At 35.8% G+C, this 18,855-nt stretch overlaps 2 protein-coding genes across 2 annotated transcripts in view; both read left to right on the top strand.

Moving 5' to 3' along the window:
* Positions 1-18,855, top strand: part of LOC128991483 (zinc finger and BTB domain-containing protein 41-like) — a 278,309-nt gene that overhangs the window by 248,968 nt on the left and 10,486 nt on the right. The gene's annotated exons all lie outside the window — the stretch shown is intronic.
* The window catches only part of LOC128991484 (uncharacterized), a 32,717-nt gene that overhangs the window by 5,897 nt on the left and 7,965 nt on the right, over positions 1-18,855 (top strand). The window contains exons 2-7 of the mRNA XM_054414404.1: positions 161-260; positions 1,316-1,364; positions 9,837-10,004; positions 11,020-11,133; positions 12,368-12,514; positions 15,377-15,523. Coding sequence (XP_054270379.1) covers positions 161-260; positions 1,316-1,364; positions 9,837-10,004; positions 11,020-11,133; positions 12,368-12,514; positions 15,377-15,523 — 725 coding nt within the window. The remainder of the gene's footprint in view (positions 1-160; positions 261-1,315; positions 1,365-9,836; positions 10,005-11,019; positions 11,134-12,367; positions 12,515-15,376; positions 15,524-18,855) is intronic.

Here is an 18,855-nt window from a genome sequence, read left to right as displayed (position 1 = left end):
CGCCTACCGTACGCTCTGCACAAAATTATAGCGGATATATCCACCTACAATCCGCTACCTATGCATAAAACGATAGCGGATATATCCACCTAAAGTCCGGGAAGGGTTAATGATCCATCCGTCACTTTAGTTTTCAAAGGGCTAATAATGTTTTTTTCAGTTCCCAAAAAAGAACCAAGTGATGACTCTCATGTCCCAGACAGTGGACTCCTGAGGAGTTTGCTAAAAAAGGAGGAATCTCCCAGCGACGAAGATGACAGGTAATTTCACAAAGTCACTTTATTTTTTAGCAAATTTCCATAATTATAGAGAAGAAGCTATTACTGTAGATTTCACGATATGTCCTGGACACGGGACCGATATACTTTTTCATTTTGATGTCCCTGGAGGTCAAAAGCACCATTCGCTCAAATTTTTGTGTAGCCTATGTATATATACAGGGTGATTACAAATGTAATAGACAAACTGTATATTAAATTAAATACAAACTGTCTATTTAATCTGTCATCAATCTGTACATATATATACGTGCGTGAACAGGGCCGCGCCGAGGGTAATAGACACCCCAGGGGGCGAGATTTAAATTTGCGTGTCCTTCCCAAAAAAAGGTAGGCCTATTTGGGGGTTTTGAATCAATAGACCCAACGTCCGATATATCAATATCGAACGTTCGGCAAATATTTATTACTAGCTGGCCCGACAGACGTCGTCCTGTCCTAATGTGGTTTTATGTCAATGCTCGTTAATTTTCAAGATGAGCTCGTTCGCATGGCTCAATCACGTCCAGGTTGAAGTTCGTTCGCTACGCTTATTCACCAAAAGGTCTATTACCACGGCAGGTTGGAAAAATGAATTTAAAACAATGTCTATATAATACAATATTTTATTTTAGCTACAGAAATGTAACAATGGGTTGGAAAATAGTTCAAACTAAAAAACTGAAGTTATTAAAGCATTTTACATTACCGTACCTATTACAAAGGTATTACCTATATTTTAGCCCCGTATTATCTTATGGTACCATTTAGGTTAACCCGAATTTCGTTAACCGGGGTTCTTCTGTATTAGCTTATATTTTTTTGTCAATATCTGGTACTGGTATGGTCGTCATTTCAAAGTAAAGTATATTAAACTATTGTTACTTGGTAACACTGACTGTTGTTAGGAAATATTGAATTTAGTTCCTACATCTTTGAAGGCAAGCAATTTGCTACCAAACTAGTCAAACCTTTCGTAAAACTTGACTCGCTCAACTCAAAAATTAAATTAAACTTATTCTTAACTTAATTTAAGTTTATATTATTTTTTACTACAGGAACTCTTGTGCGGAGAGGACCAATGATGCAAATCAACTAAAGTTACACGTAAGTAATAGATGTAACTTCTAATATAAAATAAAGTACAATAGACTCCCTCTGGACACCTTTTAACCCTCCGAGTGTCCATAGTTTAGGCCTTAATGTCCGCCTATTTTTGCCGCATTTGCAAGGTTTTATTAAAACGGATCTGAGAAGCTTAAAACAATGTTAATTCTACTGTTCAATATACCATTTTGTTTGGAAAATCATGGGCTTCAATATCATACATAAAACATAAAGAATATTTGTTTAAAAAAATTTTTTTTGGTAAAAATAAAAATTATTTTGGAATAATTGAAAAAAAAATAAGTTTGCGCTCAATAAAATTGTATAAATTATAGGCCTATAAATATTTGAAAATAGCCACTTTGTTCTAAATTTTATGAGGATTACAAATATATAATAATATAAGGAAGTAGATTTGCAAATAAATAAGTTATGGGCAAAAAACAAATTTCAGTACATAGCGTTTAGCTAAGAATGCATAGCCTAACCATAGCTAGGAATCTGGCTGATAATTTACATCAATATCACTACCCTACTTCTTCAGGATCATCAACCAGCCCTTCAAAATCACTTAAATCTTCTTATAATGCACCACGTATATCACTACTTTTGATTTTTAACACTAAAACAATGATAAATGTAATAAAACATCAGTCATCGGTCCGAGGTTAACCAAGCTGTTTACAAATACGCACGTCAGCTGTCTGCTACAATATTTTTGGAACTAAAATGAATAGCGCTTAGAAACAGACCTCTGGAGAAAGCTTAGAATCTAACAAAAAGAACGATACCTAACTCGATCCAGTTCAATCCGATTCAGTCAGTCATAGAGCCTTCGCCGTAAACGATGTTCGTGTGTCGAAAAATCGACAAGTGATACTACACAAAGTGTGTCGTGAGTCGATTTTCGACAAGTGACGCTTAGAGGGTTAACCGGACATCGGTTTAACCGGGCTACACTCGACGGAAATGACATCTCTTTAACCGGACAATTTTGATCAGCACATTGGTTTAACCAGACTAGATCGACAGGAAGTGGGCGGTACTGTAACGACTGTTCTCATGGGAAAGATTTGAGACCAGTGATCACATGTCTAAATACAATGCTTTCCTAAATTTAAGTTGAAATCATCGTAAACGGTCCATTTTAATGAGTTTTTGGGGACGTCGGCTTAACCGGAAAAACCGTTATCCGGACTGGCCTTGGTCCCGAGGAGTCCGGATTAGAGGGAGTCTACTGTAGTTAGTTGTTCATGGATCAAGACTTAATTTATTTAGAGTTTTTGCTGTCTGTGTCTAACATCAAGGCTTATTTTATGCCTGGCTGCAGTTGCTGCTTGTCTGGCTGCTGACTGATTTGGTCATACGGCAGTGACATAGTCCCCTTAAAACTCACACATGAGGTTGGTGAGGGAGGGGGGGGGGTTTGGGGATGAAAAGCTCATTGTTGAGGTTTGTCTTCTAGTAAAGATGGCAATTAATATTTAATGGCTGTAGTTTTACTAATTGAAATTTGGACCCTATCATATTAAAAAAATGGTTAACTAAATGTGTAAAATTGATGTGAAAACGTTGTTGGCCTACTCATTTTCTAAATAAGTTCATATTTAAGGAAGGGAGAGGTGTTTCTCGTGTTATTTGTTGAGTTAAAAGAACAAAATGAGTTTTTCAACTACTTTTGTTTGTGACGCACGTGTTGAAACTAACTTGGAGCAAAATAAGAACACCTGTAAAAGGTATTCCAATTTAGCTGACAGGCTGTCAGCTATAATAAACTGAATTTATAAATTATAAACTGTTGTTTATAAGGAAATAACTGCATTGTGATTTAGGTAAGGAAGTTAAACAATTATTCATTTGGGTGAAAAAATCCGCAAAATTTGTGATTTTCAAAACAATTGACAAATTATGAATGTGGCAGGGGCAACAATATTTGTGATCTATGATAAAGACATGTTTGTAAATACAAGGGTGAATGTATACAGGGTGGCTGAAAAGTAACTTGCACCCCCTCCTTAACTTTTGAACCTTTTGAGATATTTGAAATCTGTTTGCGGCAACCTGTTTAGATATGAGGGGCTGCAATAATGATGGTTAATTAAAAAAAATTGCCCTTAGGTAGTAGGGGTTGGGGTTAGCTTAAAATTTTCAAACAGGAAGTATGGTCAAGTTTGGTTTCATTTTACAGGTCTTGACAAAACTAAACAATTATCATAAAGAAAATAGAAATCAAACCATTAATAACAAAATGACAGCTAAAAATGATTATTATCATGATTATTATGATTATTATATGGAAGACAATGGTTATTAAAAGTAATTTTGAACTGCCATTTTGCTTTTAGTGGTCCAATTTCTGTTTTTTTTATGTTGATTGTTTAGTTTTCTCAAGACCTGTAAAATGATACCAAACTCGACCATACTACTTGTTATTTGAAAATTTGAGCTACCCCCTACTCACGCTACCCAGCACAGATTTCAAACGCATTTGAAACAGATTTCAAATATCTCAAATGGTTGAAAAGTTAAGCCCTCTTAACTTTTCAACCCCCCCCGGTGCAAGTTACTTTCCCTGTTTAGTATTTAGTAGTTTATGTTTGTCCGTTTTAGCGAATTTCCCTATAGGGAAGTAGCTATTACCGTAGGTCTCATGGTAAGACTTAGGCCCGGGACCGATTTACTTTTTCATTTTAATGTCCCCAGAGGCCAAAAACACCATTCGTTCAAATTTTTATATATGTATAGAGAATTTATTTATTGACAATTTATAAATTGAAAAATATACTAAAGGAATTAATTTAAATTACTGTATACAGGTTTTAATTAATTCAGATTTAATTGGAGTTAATAAAAAATAATAGCCAGGTAAAAAAAATTAATATGCTTTAACAAAAAAAAAGAAAAAATACTTTAAAAAATAAACGTTACGTACAACTAGACAATCCTCAATTACTATGTTTAGTAGTTTAACCTCGGCCATAGCAAATGTTATAGAACTTCAATTAAAACACCAAGTGGAACGTTTTGACATTTAATAAACTGCACTTTAATTTTGTTTTAAATATTGTTGGTTAAACACACCAAGCACCGTAGGCTGTATTAACACATACACAGTTCCGACTGATATTAGAGCAGTAAGTCGGAGTGTAAGGGAAGTAACATCAAGCCACAAGGTGGGTATCTCTACCTTTGGTTTCATAATATCAAACTACCTTTACAAAATAAATTCCACAAAGTGAATGGAAATTATTTGTTTTTTAATAAACCACTCATACGATATATTTTTTAACTTTGAAACATTTAGAACATTTAAAAAATAATTTTAACAGCTTGTTATTGGTTCAGCTATAATCTTTGTTATTTTGACAACGCGTAAAGATTTACAGCGTAAAATGGGTTTACTGTATTTCTGAAGAGTTTCTCCGAAATCTTAATAGAAACTCTTTCGATTTTCTTATTATACCGCTTCAGTATGCCCGACTAGGTCCTATTAAATGTGTTATTGGATTATACAGTATATTAAATCTTTTACCAATAGATTTAATAGGTATAGATTTGGATCAAAAATTAACTTACTCCTTTGGTTGATTTCATAAATTTCCGTCATAAATGAAGACAGTACTTCAAAATATTCACACGTATAATTGAATAATGAATAATGTCCCAACCCGAACATAGAGGGTTCAAACTCTAAGCTTAGTCGCCATATTGGAAAATGGGGGTCATTTTTTAAAAGTGAAATTTAAGGTTAGGGATTTTATGACTGTTTTAGGATGTGGATTTAATTTTTACGACTTATACATTAGTTGCATTATCCCTCCAAACCTAATTGGATGGTAGTAGGATGCAGAATGTACAAGCATTTTCTCAGGTGGAACCCGCTGTAACCCCCAAAAATGTAGCTTTAGAGGAAAAATTCGAATTAGTGCGGTGCGGGGTTGGTCACTTACTTTAATACTTTACTTTGGAACATATAATGGTTATTCCAAGTGTGAATGGAGAAGAGTGTAGAATGCATCTTGTAGTCTTGTTACTGACTAAAGCTGACATGTTCCATGGACAGGACTTTAAAATAATAGTCGATACAGCCAATGCCAACTAAGGAACCTACAGTCCTATAGTGGATTCCGAAACACATGTTTGCCTTGTAATTTATGAATTCGTCTAAATATCAGGATAGTAACGCAGATTGTACTCACTAGTGCGGACGTTATTCCACACCAGGGAGTATCGCGTCCACAAACCACGCCTATTAATAACAATTGGTGACCTCCAAGTAGCTGGATTACAGGATGATGCCACGGTCTCAGTCATACTAGTAATAGGAGTAAACTGAATAATACAGTGAGTATTGGCTATGTCACCTAAATAATCTGGTAATTAATGCCTACCTAACCTGATTAAATGTTGGACTACTTGATGGAGATACACAAAACCTATTACTGTTAAGAAATTCCACCATTTAGTCTTTTGGAGTATAACGTCATAAAATGCATTTGCCCATATAGACTACAGATCTGTTAGTGAAACTTATTCATCAAAGCAATTGGTGAGCCACTAAGGTTAACTGTACTGATAAAAAGTAATGGCAGATATCACGATCCAAACCCACGACATCGTTTCCCTGGGCCCGAAGTCCGTGGTGTTACCAACTGAGCCACCGACTCACTAACATGAGGCATATTACTTAAGTAGATAAAATTACAAAACAACATGCACAAGAACAGACTCATACAAACTCTTAGAATGGATAACATTAAAATAAAACTCATAGGAAAGCAAAAATTGCATACGAAAAATCGATTTAAAACCATTTGGTTCTGGTCCACAATCTACTGTACAATTTCTAGTTCTGTTAAAGATATTGTAACCTATTTAGACAGAAAATTAAGTCTCCTTGATCTTAGGGACAACTTGAAATTACGTTTTCAGAACTTTGAACGATATCCTCACCAGGAAATATTGTCATAAATGAGCAGCTAAGGGACAAATCAAATAATTTATACCTTTTTTAAAAAGGTATATTTGCTGCAGGGTTAGGGAATGTTTTATTGTACTAAACCGAATAACCTCGTAAATCGTGTTTCGAGAACCATTATTAACTTACTTATTAAAACCACGTACTAAACAAAAAAAGTCTTATAAAAAAGTCAACCACCATAAATGCTTTCATAAATTTTTATCACACTAGTCCCAAGCAATTATATTGTAATCGTATAGTTGGCCTGGCTACAATGTACATATTCACATATTTCATTACCCTGGAAACCATTTTTTTGTTACACCTGAATTCAACTGAAAAGGTTTAACTTGTGTTCTGACAATTAATCAACCTTAGTTGAATAACAAGAACACTTAACTTCTGCATAGAATCCAAGAAGCTTCATTTAGAAGCGTCTACTTAGGAGCTTCCACAGAAGCTTCATTGAGAAGAGTTAGCCTTCAACAAACAGTTAGACAACAAAAAGTTAGAAGCGTTCCAAAGCAGCTTCAATTAGAAGAGTTAGCCTTCAACAAACAGTTAGACAACAAAAAGTTAGAAGCGTTCCACAGAAGCTTCATTTAGAAGAGTTAGCCTTCAACAAACAGTTAGACAGCAAAAAGTTAGAAGCGTTCCACAGAAGCTTCATTTAGAAGAGTTAGCCTTCAACAAACAGTTAGACAACAAAAAGTTAGAAGCGTTCCACAGAAGCTTCATTTAGAAGAGTTAGCCTTCTTAGAAGCGTTCCAAAGCAGCTTCAATTAGAAGCCTTAGTCTACTTACAAGTCTTCCACAGAAGCTTAACTCAGAAGTGTGAAAAAGAAGCGTTCCGAAAAAGTGACATAAGAAGTTAGCCTACTCCGCTAGACAACCTTCCTATCCCTTAGACCAGCATCTCCACCTTTTGAAATGGACGCCCTAAGGAGGGCTTGGTAAGTACTATTTTCTGGCTCTATTATGCACAACAGTAGTTGTAGATCTAGTACGGAGAGTTCTTAGTTTTTTTAATTATTGAAAAAATAGGTTTTATACCACGTTTACTTATTAAGCTAAAAATACCTTACAGATTCTAACGTAATCCAATCAGTAGCCATTGACTGTAAAACAATGTACTAAACAATCTTTGTTTCCAAGTACGTTTGGTAAAACTGTATTACAATTAGAAAATTTGGTATGTTTCTTCAGGGAGGAGCATGGTGCCCTGTTGGCCGTAGGGGGGCTGGGGGCCGTTGTCACTGTGGTGTCGGTGGGTATCTGGCTGTGGGGTAGGTGGAACGACGACCCACCGGCACCATCCCCCCCGAGATACTCGAGCCGGTTGTTGATGACCCCACCACCTACCACTCCACAACGGGAAGTCACATTAGCTGTAATAGATCTGGACTGAAATTCATCAATTTGGAAACAATTTGTTAATCAAAATATCAATAAATTTTTGTGATTTTAAGGGAGTTTTTTTATAGCTTCTAAACAGTTTTTTTTACAAACACATCATTTGCCATTGGCTTAAACCACTGGCTTTCACATTCGTCAGGTATACCCTCTTCATAATTTTGGAATACGTAGAATAGGGTAAGGCAGTGCTTTATATTATACTAGGCGTTTAAAAAAGTTAGGGACATAGTTCAAGTAGAGATGCTTTGGGTGAATATAATCAAAATGTTTATTTGGAAATATGTCATGATGCGTTTTGTTTAGCCTCTTTCTGTCCGTATACGTTTTTTTACCAAAACATTCATGAATCCTGATGGTTTGAACTACATTGTTGAGATTCTATAACATAATTTGACCGAATTTTTATTTTATCTTTGCGTCAAACTATGAGAATAAAACAATCTTAAACCACTTAAATATTGTGGTTATTTCAAATAGTTGATGCTGAATTTCACAAACTTCGGTCAAATTTAGTAAATTCTATGGATATAACAACGATATCTTAATAAGCTTAGTTAGGTATAAAAAAACCTCAAGAGGAGTTTTTAAACCTTTTTCCCTTGTATTTTATCAACGGTTATTTTAGGGTTTTTTAATAACCGTTTTATACTATTTTATGAAAATAATATATTAAAATATTGCATGTATTATAAATGAGCCATGACTAATTCCACCGGGCGAATGTCATGACTCATATTCAATGGTTCAAGTGTTTTTAGCGAATTTCCCATAAGGGAATAAGCTATTACCGTAGTACTCATGGTAAGACCTGGACCCGGGACCGATTTACTTTTTCGTTTTGAAGTCCCTAGAGGCCAAAAAAACCATCCGTTCAAATTCATATTTATATATATATATATATATATATATATTTATATATGTGTCCGTTAGCGCGATAACTCGAGCAAAAATCATCCGATTTTGATGAAATTTGGTACAAATGTGTAAAACTACGTTTATTCGAACGAGTTCGCGAACCAGCATGATCAGACTATGGGAACAGGGGTTTATGGGGGGTTTTATGGGGTAAAAATTGGTTTTTCCCATTTTTGAACCTAAAACCTTAAAATTTAGCAATTTCTTTTCAAACCATTTTGTAGAGCTTAAAAAAACAAATTATTTAGTATATTGAAGCGTTATTATGCACCTAATGGTTATGGAGAAAGTTCCAAAAATCGGTCAATTTAAAATTCCCATGTTATTCTTATGGAGAATAAGTAAACTGTTGTAGTTTGCTTGTTTATGCACATATTTTGATCAAATTTGGAAAATGTATTCATTTCATACTAAACTATGAATATTTTACAAAAAAAACACCTTTTTACCCTCCCTGTTGCAGCAAACCTAAGTACTTGTTAAACTAATGTTATTTAAATAGGGAATAAATGTGACATTTTTTAGGAGACATTTTAGTGTAAATCCGATCAGGCAAATGGAAATTCGCTTAGTCTGCAGGTTTGCTGCGGCGGGGGTATTTTAGTATTTAGAGAATGCCGGACCGCTCAGGCCACACCTTTTTAGTTTTTACTGCCACTAAACATAAATGCTCCCACCTAACTCAATAGAACTGGGAACTCTCAGCGGCTGCTGTCGTACACAAAACCAACTTAATGTTCTATTCATGTTCCTATTCCTTACAATGAATGAAGCAATATAACTGCAGTGTAGTTAAACTACACTAGACGCCACTAGACGTTTGGATATGTCGTGTGTAGTAGACCTTAATTGGAGACATGTAGAATATGTTATAGATGTTCAAAGACTTAAAAAGCTTTTAAATACCTGTTAGATTCAGTGGTGTAGTGGAGCAGGAATGTGTGGGAACGGGTTCCTACTCAGCGTTTTACAAAGAACCTATTGATAGGGGATTCATATTTTTTCTACAGTGATAGTGAGTGTTCTCTCACGGGAAAATTTACCTCAACACCACTGATTGGATTGTTTTGTATATGTACAAAGGTCATAAATCCATGACTCAGAATGAATTAAAATTATTTTACAGTTTGTTGAAATTATTTTGTTGAAAAACACAGATATCTAATTATTGATGTTTTTAGGACCTTGACGTTTTGATGAATGATTTTCTGAAAGACAGTGCAAACCCTAACAGTGATGTAAAGGTGAAGTCTGAGATGGACTCTGAAGAATCTGAAGAAAATGATCAAGACTCACCAATGGCTCAGGAAACTGAAGATCTGTCAGACAAGGATGTTTTTACACCTCAGGTTGGTTTCAATAATATTTTTAATATCTATTTTTTAAAGAAATCACCTCTAGCTTTGACTGAAGACATTTTGGCAACTAAAGTCAATTTTTGCAATAGAAACACAATAAATTTAATTTACAAGGTTGACAAAAAGTAAAGTCACCAACAAGCTCTGTTGCCGAAAAGCAGGATGGTTCAAATATGACAGTAGTGCTGTGATCTTTACTTTGTCCACTACCAAGGCCACACTAAATAAACAGGACGTAATGCTCCTATGGAATGACGTCATTGGAGGCGACAGCAATGACGTAATTTTTGCAGTTTGTGATCAGCTGCTTGTTTTAATATTTTCTTGGAAAACAAAAATATAACAAAAAAATAACATTACATCATTGCCTGAAGAGCATTACGGCCTGTTAATTAATTTTGTGTTGCCTTGCCACTACTATGCTAGCCGGTTCTCATTTGTATGCAACAAGTAGACTCATTACAGTAGCCAAAAACGATATCAGGTTAACCCTGCTAGTATGAATCGGGTTCTGTGATTGACTTTTTTTAATAGGCTCACACCTGGTGAAACACATAATTTACAGTTCAGACATGCGTTTTTACTGTTTTTAGAAAAGTGTTTGGACAAAAAAAGTTGTGTAAATGTGAGTTTGCTCATCATACACCTTTGCACTGCGAGGCCAACAACAGGCATTATTTAGTTTCCATCAAGACAGTGATTTAGTTGAGAAAAATGTGTTTGCTAATCTGTGTGTTCATGACAAAAGGTTTACTCTTGTAGATATGTTTTCTATCAGATCGAAGATTTCCTGCTCAGTCACACTGACATCTGCATACAAAATATCCGTAAAAATCAGATGATGAACTGCAGGTGGCCAACACCATGGGAACATTTTTAAACGTCCAAACAACGCCCACCTCCGAACTTCCTCTACCTCTTACACATATTGTCTAAATCCAAACACTTTTCTTCAATCATCAATTACTTCTTCTCCAATACTGAATTAACATTGAAACATTTCCAGGAGATTGTTGAATCTGAAAGTAACAGTAGCAAGAGTCATTCCTCATATAGAAGGAATCCCAGAAGGAATGCCACAAGAAGCAAGACACCACCAGTAGTAGCAGCCACATCAAAGGTAAGCCAAACCCATCTGTAATGACCGTGACAGATATTGTAATGGTGAGTCATTGAATGCCGAGTTGTCATTAGTCTTTCCAAGGCTAATATTGGTGGTAATCTATACCTCAGGAGTAATTCGAGCTTTTTGAATTATCCTACAGCTGTTCATCCCATAATCATGAAACGTTCTGGTTTTGTTCATTGTGTGTCTTCTTTGGTCTAAAATTGGAATGGCATCCGATTGTACTGCGGGTTGTTGGCAATGTTGAGTAATCCTTTCTTGGTGAAGGGGCAGCTATTGGTGGTATCTCTGAACCATCATCAGACTTAAAAGAAGTACTTAAGGGTTTGCGGACCAGACTTTTTACAATAGGTCGGGTCAAATTGGCTAAAAAGTTAAGGCCTCGGGTCTTAAGCCAATATTAGATTGATTTGGGAAATATCACTTGCGAAAGCCGCTAAAATACAAGCATTCAGATTCTCAAGGATCACTTTTACTCCTTAGGGTCAGCTGGAGACTGGACATAAGCTGTAATGTTTTTTTGACTTGTTAACTTTTAATAATAATAATAATAAAAATAACTAAGGGAAGGTGTTCAGTAGAATATTTGTATAGATTGTAAGCAATCAAATTAAGGTAGAAAATAGAATTTTAGACATTAGCATAATCTGTGACTGGCTTACACAACTATGTTCTTTGATGGGGATACACAAAAATTGGCAACAGCTGGTCCATTAGTTATAGATGAGATATCTACCCAAGGCTCCACTAGAAAAACAGGCCATGCTGCAGTGCGAGCAGCGCAACACTACGTCACAGTGGTAAATAGATGTATCAAAATCTTACCGCTAAAATCTGACAAACAGCCAGCTTATTTAACAAAAAAACATATTGGATATTCCAGTGAATCCATGAACAAATCTATCAACTAGTGTGACATCATGGATCCTGCAGCTTGGCCTTTTTTCCAGTGGGGCCTAGGTCTACCTCACTATCTAATAGTCAATGTCAAAATGTAACAAAACTATAGAGACAACTGTTGTATTCGAGGAAACTATACTTTATTTACTTTGAATCTCACAAGACAAGTGACGAGGATTAATAGGTTTGAATCGCGTAAAGCCTAAGAAATACAGGACAGTTTTCTATCGCAGAAAGGATTGAGTTTTAAACAGCAACTTGCTAGCCAAGCCACAGTTCATCCATTATTTTAAGTTCCATAACACTAAATTAAATGTAATATTTCCAGGTAATTGTTGAATCTGAAAGGAAGAAAAGCAAGAGGCGTGATAAAAGTATAAATGTCAGAAGAAATACCACAAGAACTACATCACCAGCTGTAGCAGCCACATCAAATGAAAACCAAACACCATCCATAGATTCAGACACCGAAGTGGTAAGAAATCATGTTCAGTAGTCATAGTGTCCAAATACAGTCTAGCCTAAATTAAGGTCTTAAACATCTATCCATAGTCTTAAACTATGGACACATTACTTCAGGTCTAGCCTGAAGTAATGTGTAAAACGATTTTGGGCTCGTGCCTAGCTTCCTAGAAAAAAAAGGTAATGGAGGACACCACATGATAGCTATTCTCCTTTATTGCCCACTAGGCAATAGAGGAAAACACATGTCATTGTACCCACTAGGCAATAAGGTAAACCTATTATAGTTACTGTACCCACTGGTTAATAAAGAATCACTCATGATACTACTGTACCCACTAGGTAATAGAAAACTGTACATGGATGCAGGTACATATGATAGCTACCTAGCACACAATAGCTAACGCACCCACTAGGCAATGGAGGAAGACACATGATAGCTAATGTACCCACTAGGCAATAGGTAAACCTATGATAGCTACTGTACCGTCTAGGCTATGTAGGTAAACCTACAATAGCTACTGTAAAACGTATGATAGCTACTGTACCCACTAGACAATGGATGAAAACCTACAATAGCTTATGTACCCTCTAGGCAATGGAGCTAATCACGATAACTCCTGTACCCACTAGGCAATGTAGAAAAACCTATCATAGCTACTGTGCCCACTAGGCAATGAAGGCAAACCTATCATAGCTACTTTACCCACTAGGCAATGGAGGTGAACCTATGATAGCTACTGTACCCACTAGGAAATGGATGAAAACCTATTAAAGCTACTGTGCCCACTAGGCAATGGAGGCAAACCTATCATAGCTACTTTACCCACTAGGCAATGGAGGTGAACCTATGATAGCTACTGTACCCACTAGACAACGGAAGTAAACCTATGATAGCTACTGTACCCACTAGGTAATAGGTAAACATATGATAGCTACTGTACCCACTAGGCAATGGATGAAAACCTATTAAAGCTACTGTGCCCACTGGGCAATGGAGGCAAACCTATCATAGCTACTTTACCCACTAGGCAATGGAGGTGAACCTATGATAGCTGTACCCACTTGGTAATGGAGGTAAACCTATGATAGCTACTGTACCCACTAGACAATAGATGAAAACCTACGATAGTTTATGTACCCTCTAGGCAATGGAGGCAAACCTATCATTGCTACTTTACCCACTAGGCAATGGAGGTGAACCTGTGATAGCTACTGTACCCACTAGGCAATGGAAGTAAACCTATGATAGCTACTGTACCCACTAGGCAATCGGTAAACATATGATAGCTACTGTGCCCACTAGGCAATGGATGAAAACCTATTAAAGCTACTGTGTCCACTAGGCAATGGAGGCAAACCTATCATAGCTACTTTACCCACTTGGCAATGGAGGTGAACCTATGATAGCTACTGTACCCACTTGGTAATGGAGGTAAACCTATGATAGCTACTGTACCCACTAGGCAATGGAAGTAAACCTATGATAGCTACTGTACCCACTAGGTAATAGGTAAACACATGATAGCTACTGTACCCACTAGGCAATGGATGTAAACCTATGATAGCTTCTGTACCCACTAGGCAATGGAGGAAAACACATGATAGCTACTGTACCCACTAGGTAAAGGGCACATGATAGCTACTGTACCCACTAGGCAATGGAATTAAACCTATGATAGCTACTGCACTCACTAGACAATGGATGAAAACCTACGATAGCTACTGTACCCACTAGGTAATAAAGTAAAACACATAGCTACTGTACCTACTAGGTAATAAAGTTAAACACATAGCTACTGTACCCACTAGGCAATGGAGATAATTACATTTTAGCGACCTTACTCACAGGACAATGTGGAGTCAAATACATAATACTAGGGCTGGTTTTTTAAGTATGAGCCGTTTTTGCGTATAAAGCTCCGTAGGTGTATAGGCTAAAACGTGGGTCATCGCCGCTTACTGTCATCATTTGTGAACAGAATGACACCTTTTGCAGCTCTGTAGCTAACAAGTACTCTTTGCTTCAAAGACATTCGACTTAAGAACCCATGTCAAACAACACTAGGCTGTCCATGGAATCGGAATCACAAGTGTGTTGTCTGTGGATTTTAGAGAAGGGAGAGTCTCATGAAGAGAAGATAATGAAGAGTTTAAGTGTGTTGTCTGTAAGAAGTTTTTTTGCAAAGAAAACCCAACTGAACATTTATCTGTCAAATAAGTAATCAAATTATCGAGAGTAGGTATACAGTAGAATGTTTTTTTATAGATCGCAATCATTGACATGTGACACAACTACACTTTCCATCCTCATGTTAATGTTGTTGCCAGGTTTTAAATCAAAATCCTCGTAGTTGATGTGAGCCACCAACGATTGTGCTGATCTAAATTACTAATTTCTGTCAGATTGATACATTTTTTACCAAAGTTAAACTGATGTAACGACTTATTGTGAGCTATAGCAACTGTTATGTTATGACCCATCAACTACATCAGCAATAAGGTAGAAAATATAATTTTAGACACTATCACATTCTGTGACCGGCTTACAGAACTATGTTCTTTGTTGGGGATATACAAATATTGCTAGCTGGTCCATATAGATGGGATGTCTACTTCAGTATCCAATAGTCAATGTCGTAATGTAACAACTATAGATACGACTGTTTATTCGAGTAAACTATAGTTTATTTACTTTGAATCTCACAAGACAAGAGTTAACTAAAGAATAACAGGTTTGAGTTGTGTAAAGCCTAAAAAATACAGGACAGTTTACCAATGCACAAAGGATTGAGTTTTGATAAGCAACTTGTTAGCTAAGCCACAATTTATCCATTATTGTTCCAAAACACTAAATGAAATGTAATATTTCCAGGCAATTGTTGAATCTGAAAGGGACAGTAGCAAGAGGCGTGATAAAAGTATAAATGTCAGAAGAAATACCACAAGAACTACATCACCAGCTGTAGCAGCCACATCAAATGAAAACCAAACACCATCCATAGATTCAGACACCGAAGAGGTAAGACATCATGTTCAGTAGTCAAAGTGTCTTTAACCCTTACATTGCTAGAACTTGTTTGTAATTTTCTGAAAAAGCTAGAGTTATTTCTTATTTTTTCCTAAAAATTCTAGGCTTGCCACGGTGGCAAAGTCTAGTGTGCGAGGAAAGAAATCGGTAAAAATAGAATTTTTGATCCCAAAAGTGCTAAGGAATGATATATTTGGCCTCGATCGTATGAGAAATCGAAAGAAATCATCGCTGTTTCAAAACAACAACCAAATCAACCGATATGCCCATTAATACTCACACAATCGAAATTCGTGCCAGCACGATATATTGTCGCATAGCAGTTTAGCACTATTCTAATGAAACGCTAATAACAATATATCGCTCTATAGCAATGAAAGGGTTAACTGTAAGCTTGTAGTAGATTGTCATTTATTCCTAGTGTCTTAAAATTGAGAAAACTCGCAAAGAAATGGGAACCTGCTGATGTTTTTTTTTGTTGTTGTTGGAAATATAAATGTTGTGTAAAAATGCATGGTAAAATAGCCTCTAAACGAGTGAATTTAAGCTATAATTGTTTAAATACATTTCTCCATTAAGTAATGGGGTGTTATAAGTACCTACACTACTTGTCATGCGGTCACAAGTCTGCCAATTGTAGCGAACAAAGAAGTAAACAAATAATCTTATTTCTAAATAATTAAAATAAATCTGTTAATGATCATACAATACTTCATCATATGATCTAATTCTTTAAACCTGGTTACAAGCGATCTTGTGTCTCTCCACCCTCTTTTTCTTTACTGTCCATGTGCTGATTATTACACTTGAAACCCTTCCTATCAGAAATTGCTCAGTCAGCAAGCTTAAGAGGTTGGCGGCCTCTTTTAACCTTGCATATGCCCGTCCACATAAACTTACTGCCCGTGTCTGGAACTTATTCAGCAAAGCAAGGGGTGAGCCGGTACAGGACAAAGGTGAACTGTACTGATAAAATGTTTACGCCAATGACCAGGATCTGAACCCTTGACATCGCTGCCTTGGGCCCGAAGTCCGTGCTGCTACCGACAGAGCCACTGACTCACCAAACGTATCTTACTCTCAGCAACGCCAAAAAAATCAAGCCGAGAGAGAGTTTCTATGATATAATAAGGAATGACCTTATTAAATGATATCATTCTAAAAGTGTGCACGTTTTTCGTACTGGGATCTTATACAATAGGCCTAGTCAGATGAAACCTTATTATATTCAAAACAGCAATTTGTTTGCATTTCAAGTTAAGTTTTTCCAGATATGCCGGAAAATCATAAGATTTTGTATAAATATACCTAACCATGAAAAACACAATGTCATACACGTTTAAGGCAAACCAAATGTTTCACAAATAAATGTTGACATTTATTATTTTTATTATTTTATATACGACGAGAAAAATAAAACAGCAGCTTTATAGATCTTTGAGACATAGCCCTGAGGGAAAACTAAAAGCTACTTTCCCCTGGTTAAAAAAGTAGTTAAATACTGCCTCACTAATGCACACTTAACACTTGACATTTTCATCAACAACAACGGACGCTCTTGCCCGTGAAACGCTGAGAAATAAGGTCCACTAAAGCAGCTGTTCTCAAAATTCATCTACTCAAGAACACCCGTAAATAATTATGTATGTAATGCATCACCTGACTAATAATACATGCCTATCACCTGACTCCCCCCCCCTTGATAACGCCTAATTTTTTTATTTAAAATTTATTATTTTAAAAGATGGCATATTTACAATAAGGCAAGGTATTAAATAATTTCTTGATCAGCATTGTACAAGTTATCAAATTTACGGAAAGTAAATAAAACAAATTAATGTCTTATAACACTTAAAACATATATTTACGCTTATACTGTTACTCAAAAGACGGTAAATATACAAAAAAAGATGGTAAGTGGTGATTGATTTCGATTGGATTCGTTCGTCATTCAGTATATTGGATATGGGGTCTGTTGAAGATTGGAGTGTCCAATCGAAATCGATCACCACTTACCATCTTTTTAGCGAATTTCCCATATAGGGAATAAGCTATTACCGTAGTACTCATGGTAAGACCTGGACCCAGGACCGATTTTTTTTTTCGTTTTGAGGTCCCTAGAGGCCAAAAACACCATCCGTTCAAATTCATATATATATATATATATATATATATTTATATTTATATATATATATCCGTTAGCGCGATAACTCGAGCAAGAATGATCCGATTTTGATGAAATTTGGTGCAAACGTGTAAACCTACGTTTACTCGAACGAGTTCGCGAACCAGCATGATCGGACCATGGGAACGGGGGTTTATGGGGGCTTTTATGGGGTAAAAAGGGGTTTTCCCAATTTTGACCCAAAAAACATAAAATTTTGCAATTTCTCTCTAAACTATTTTGTAGAGCTTAAAAAAACAAATAATTTAGTATATTGAAGCGTTATAATGCGCCAAATGGTTACGGAGAAAATTCCAAAAAATTGTAAATTTAAAATTCCCATGTTATTCTTATGGAGAATAAGTAAACTGTTGTAGTTTGCTTGTTTATTAACATATTTTGCCCAAATTTGGAAAATGTTTTTATTTCTTACTAACTATTAACATTTTACATAAAAATCACTTTTACCCTCCATGTTGCAGCAAACCTAATTATGTTTTAAACTGATTCTATTTAAATAGGGAATAAATGTGATAAATGTGTGTTCAAGGAGACATTTTAGTGTAAATCCATTCAGGGAAATGGAAATTCGCTTAGTCTGCAGGTTTGCTGCGGCGGGGGTATTTGTATATGTATTTACCGTCTTGTGAGTAACAGTATAAGCACAAATACATGTTTTAAGTGTTATAAGACTTTTGTTTTATTTACTTTCCGTAGCAGGTATTGTCTGATATATCTGTACTATAATATGAGTAACATTTTCACACAATGATTTCAAAAACAGCTCCTATGATTTCCTCCTAATTGTTAGAAATATCTTAGTTTTAGGCTAAAACAATATCCATGCTAGGTCTCTTTCTGGGAAAATTAGTTTTTCGCTAAATTTTAATATTTTTAAAATTAGCTTTATTGACTGTCGAGTAACTATGGCAGTTTTGCAAAAATGTAAATTAATGAATTGTAACATGCTTGTAACAAAATATCTACAGTACAGTAGAAGTTTACTAAATACAGTATAATAGGGAAGATCATTCTTATGAATGTTATTAAGCATTGACTTACATAGACTTGGGGTGTACGATTATTAGTAAGCAATGGGGTAATTACAACTGTTTCGGGGGAGCGAGCTGGTCTAGTGGTTAGAGCGCGGGACTCCGGT

Source organism: Macrosteles quadrilineatus, unplaced genomic scaffold, assembly GCF_028750875.1.
Source record: "Macrosteles quadrilineatus isolate MER2022 unplaced genomic scaffold, UCM_ALF_1.0 Scaffold_4__1_contigs__length_99947679, whole genome shotgun sequence".
Classification (NCBI taxonomy): Eukaryota; Metazoa; Arthropoda; class Insecta; order Hemiptera; family Cicadellidae; genus Macrosteles; species Macrosteles quadrilineatus.
Note: the sequence above shows the minus strand (reverse complement) of the source record. Positions and strands in the feature narration are given on the sequence as shown.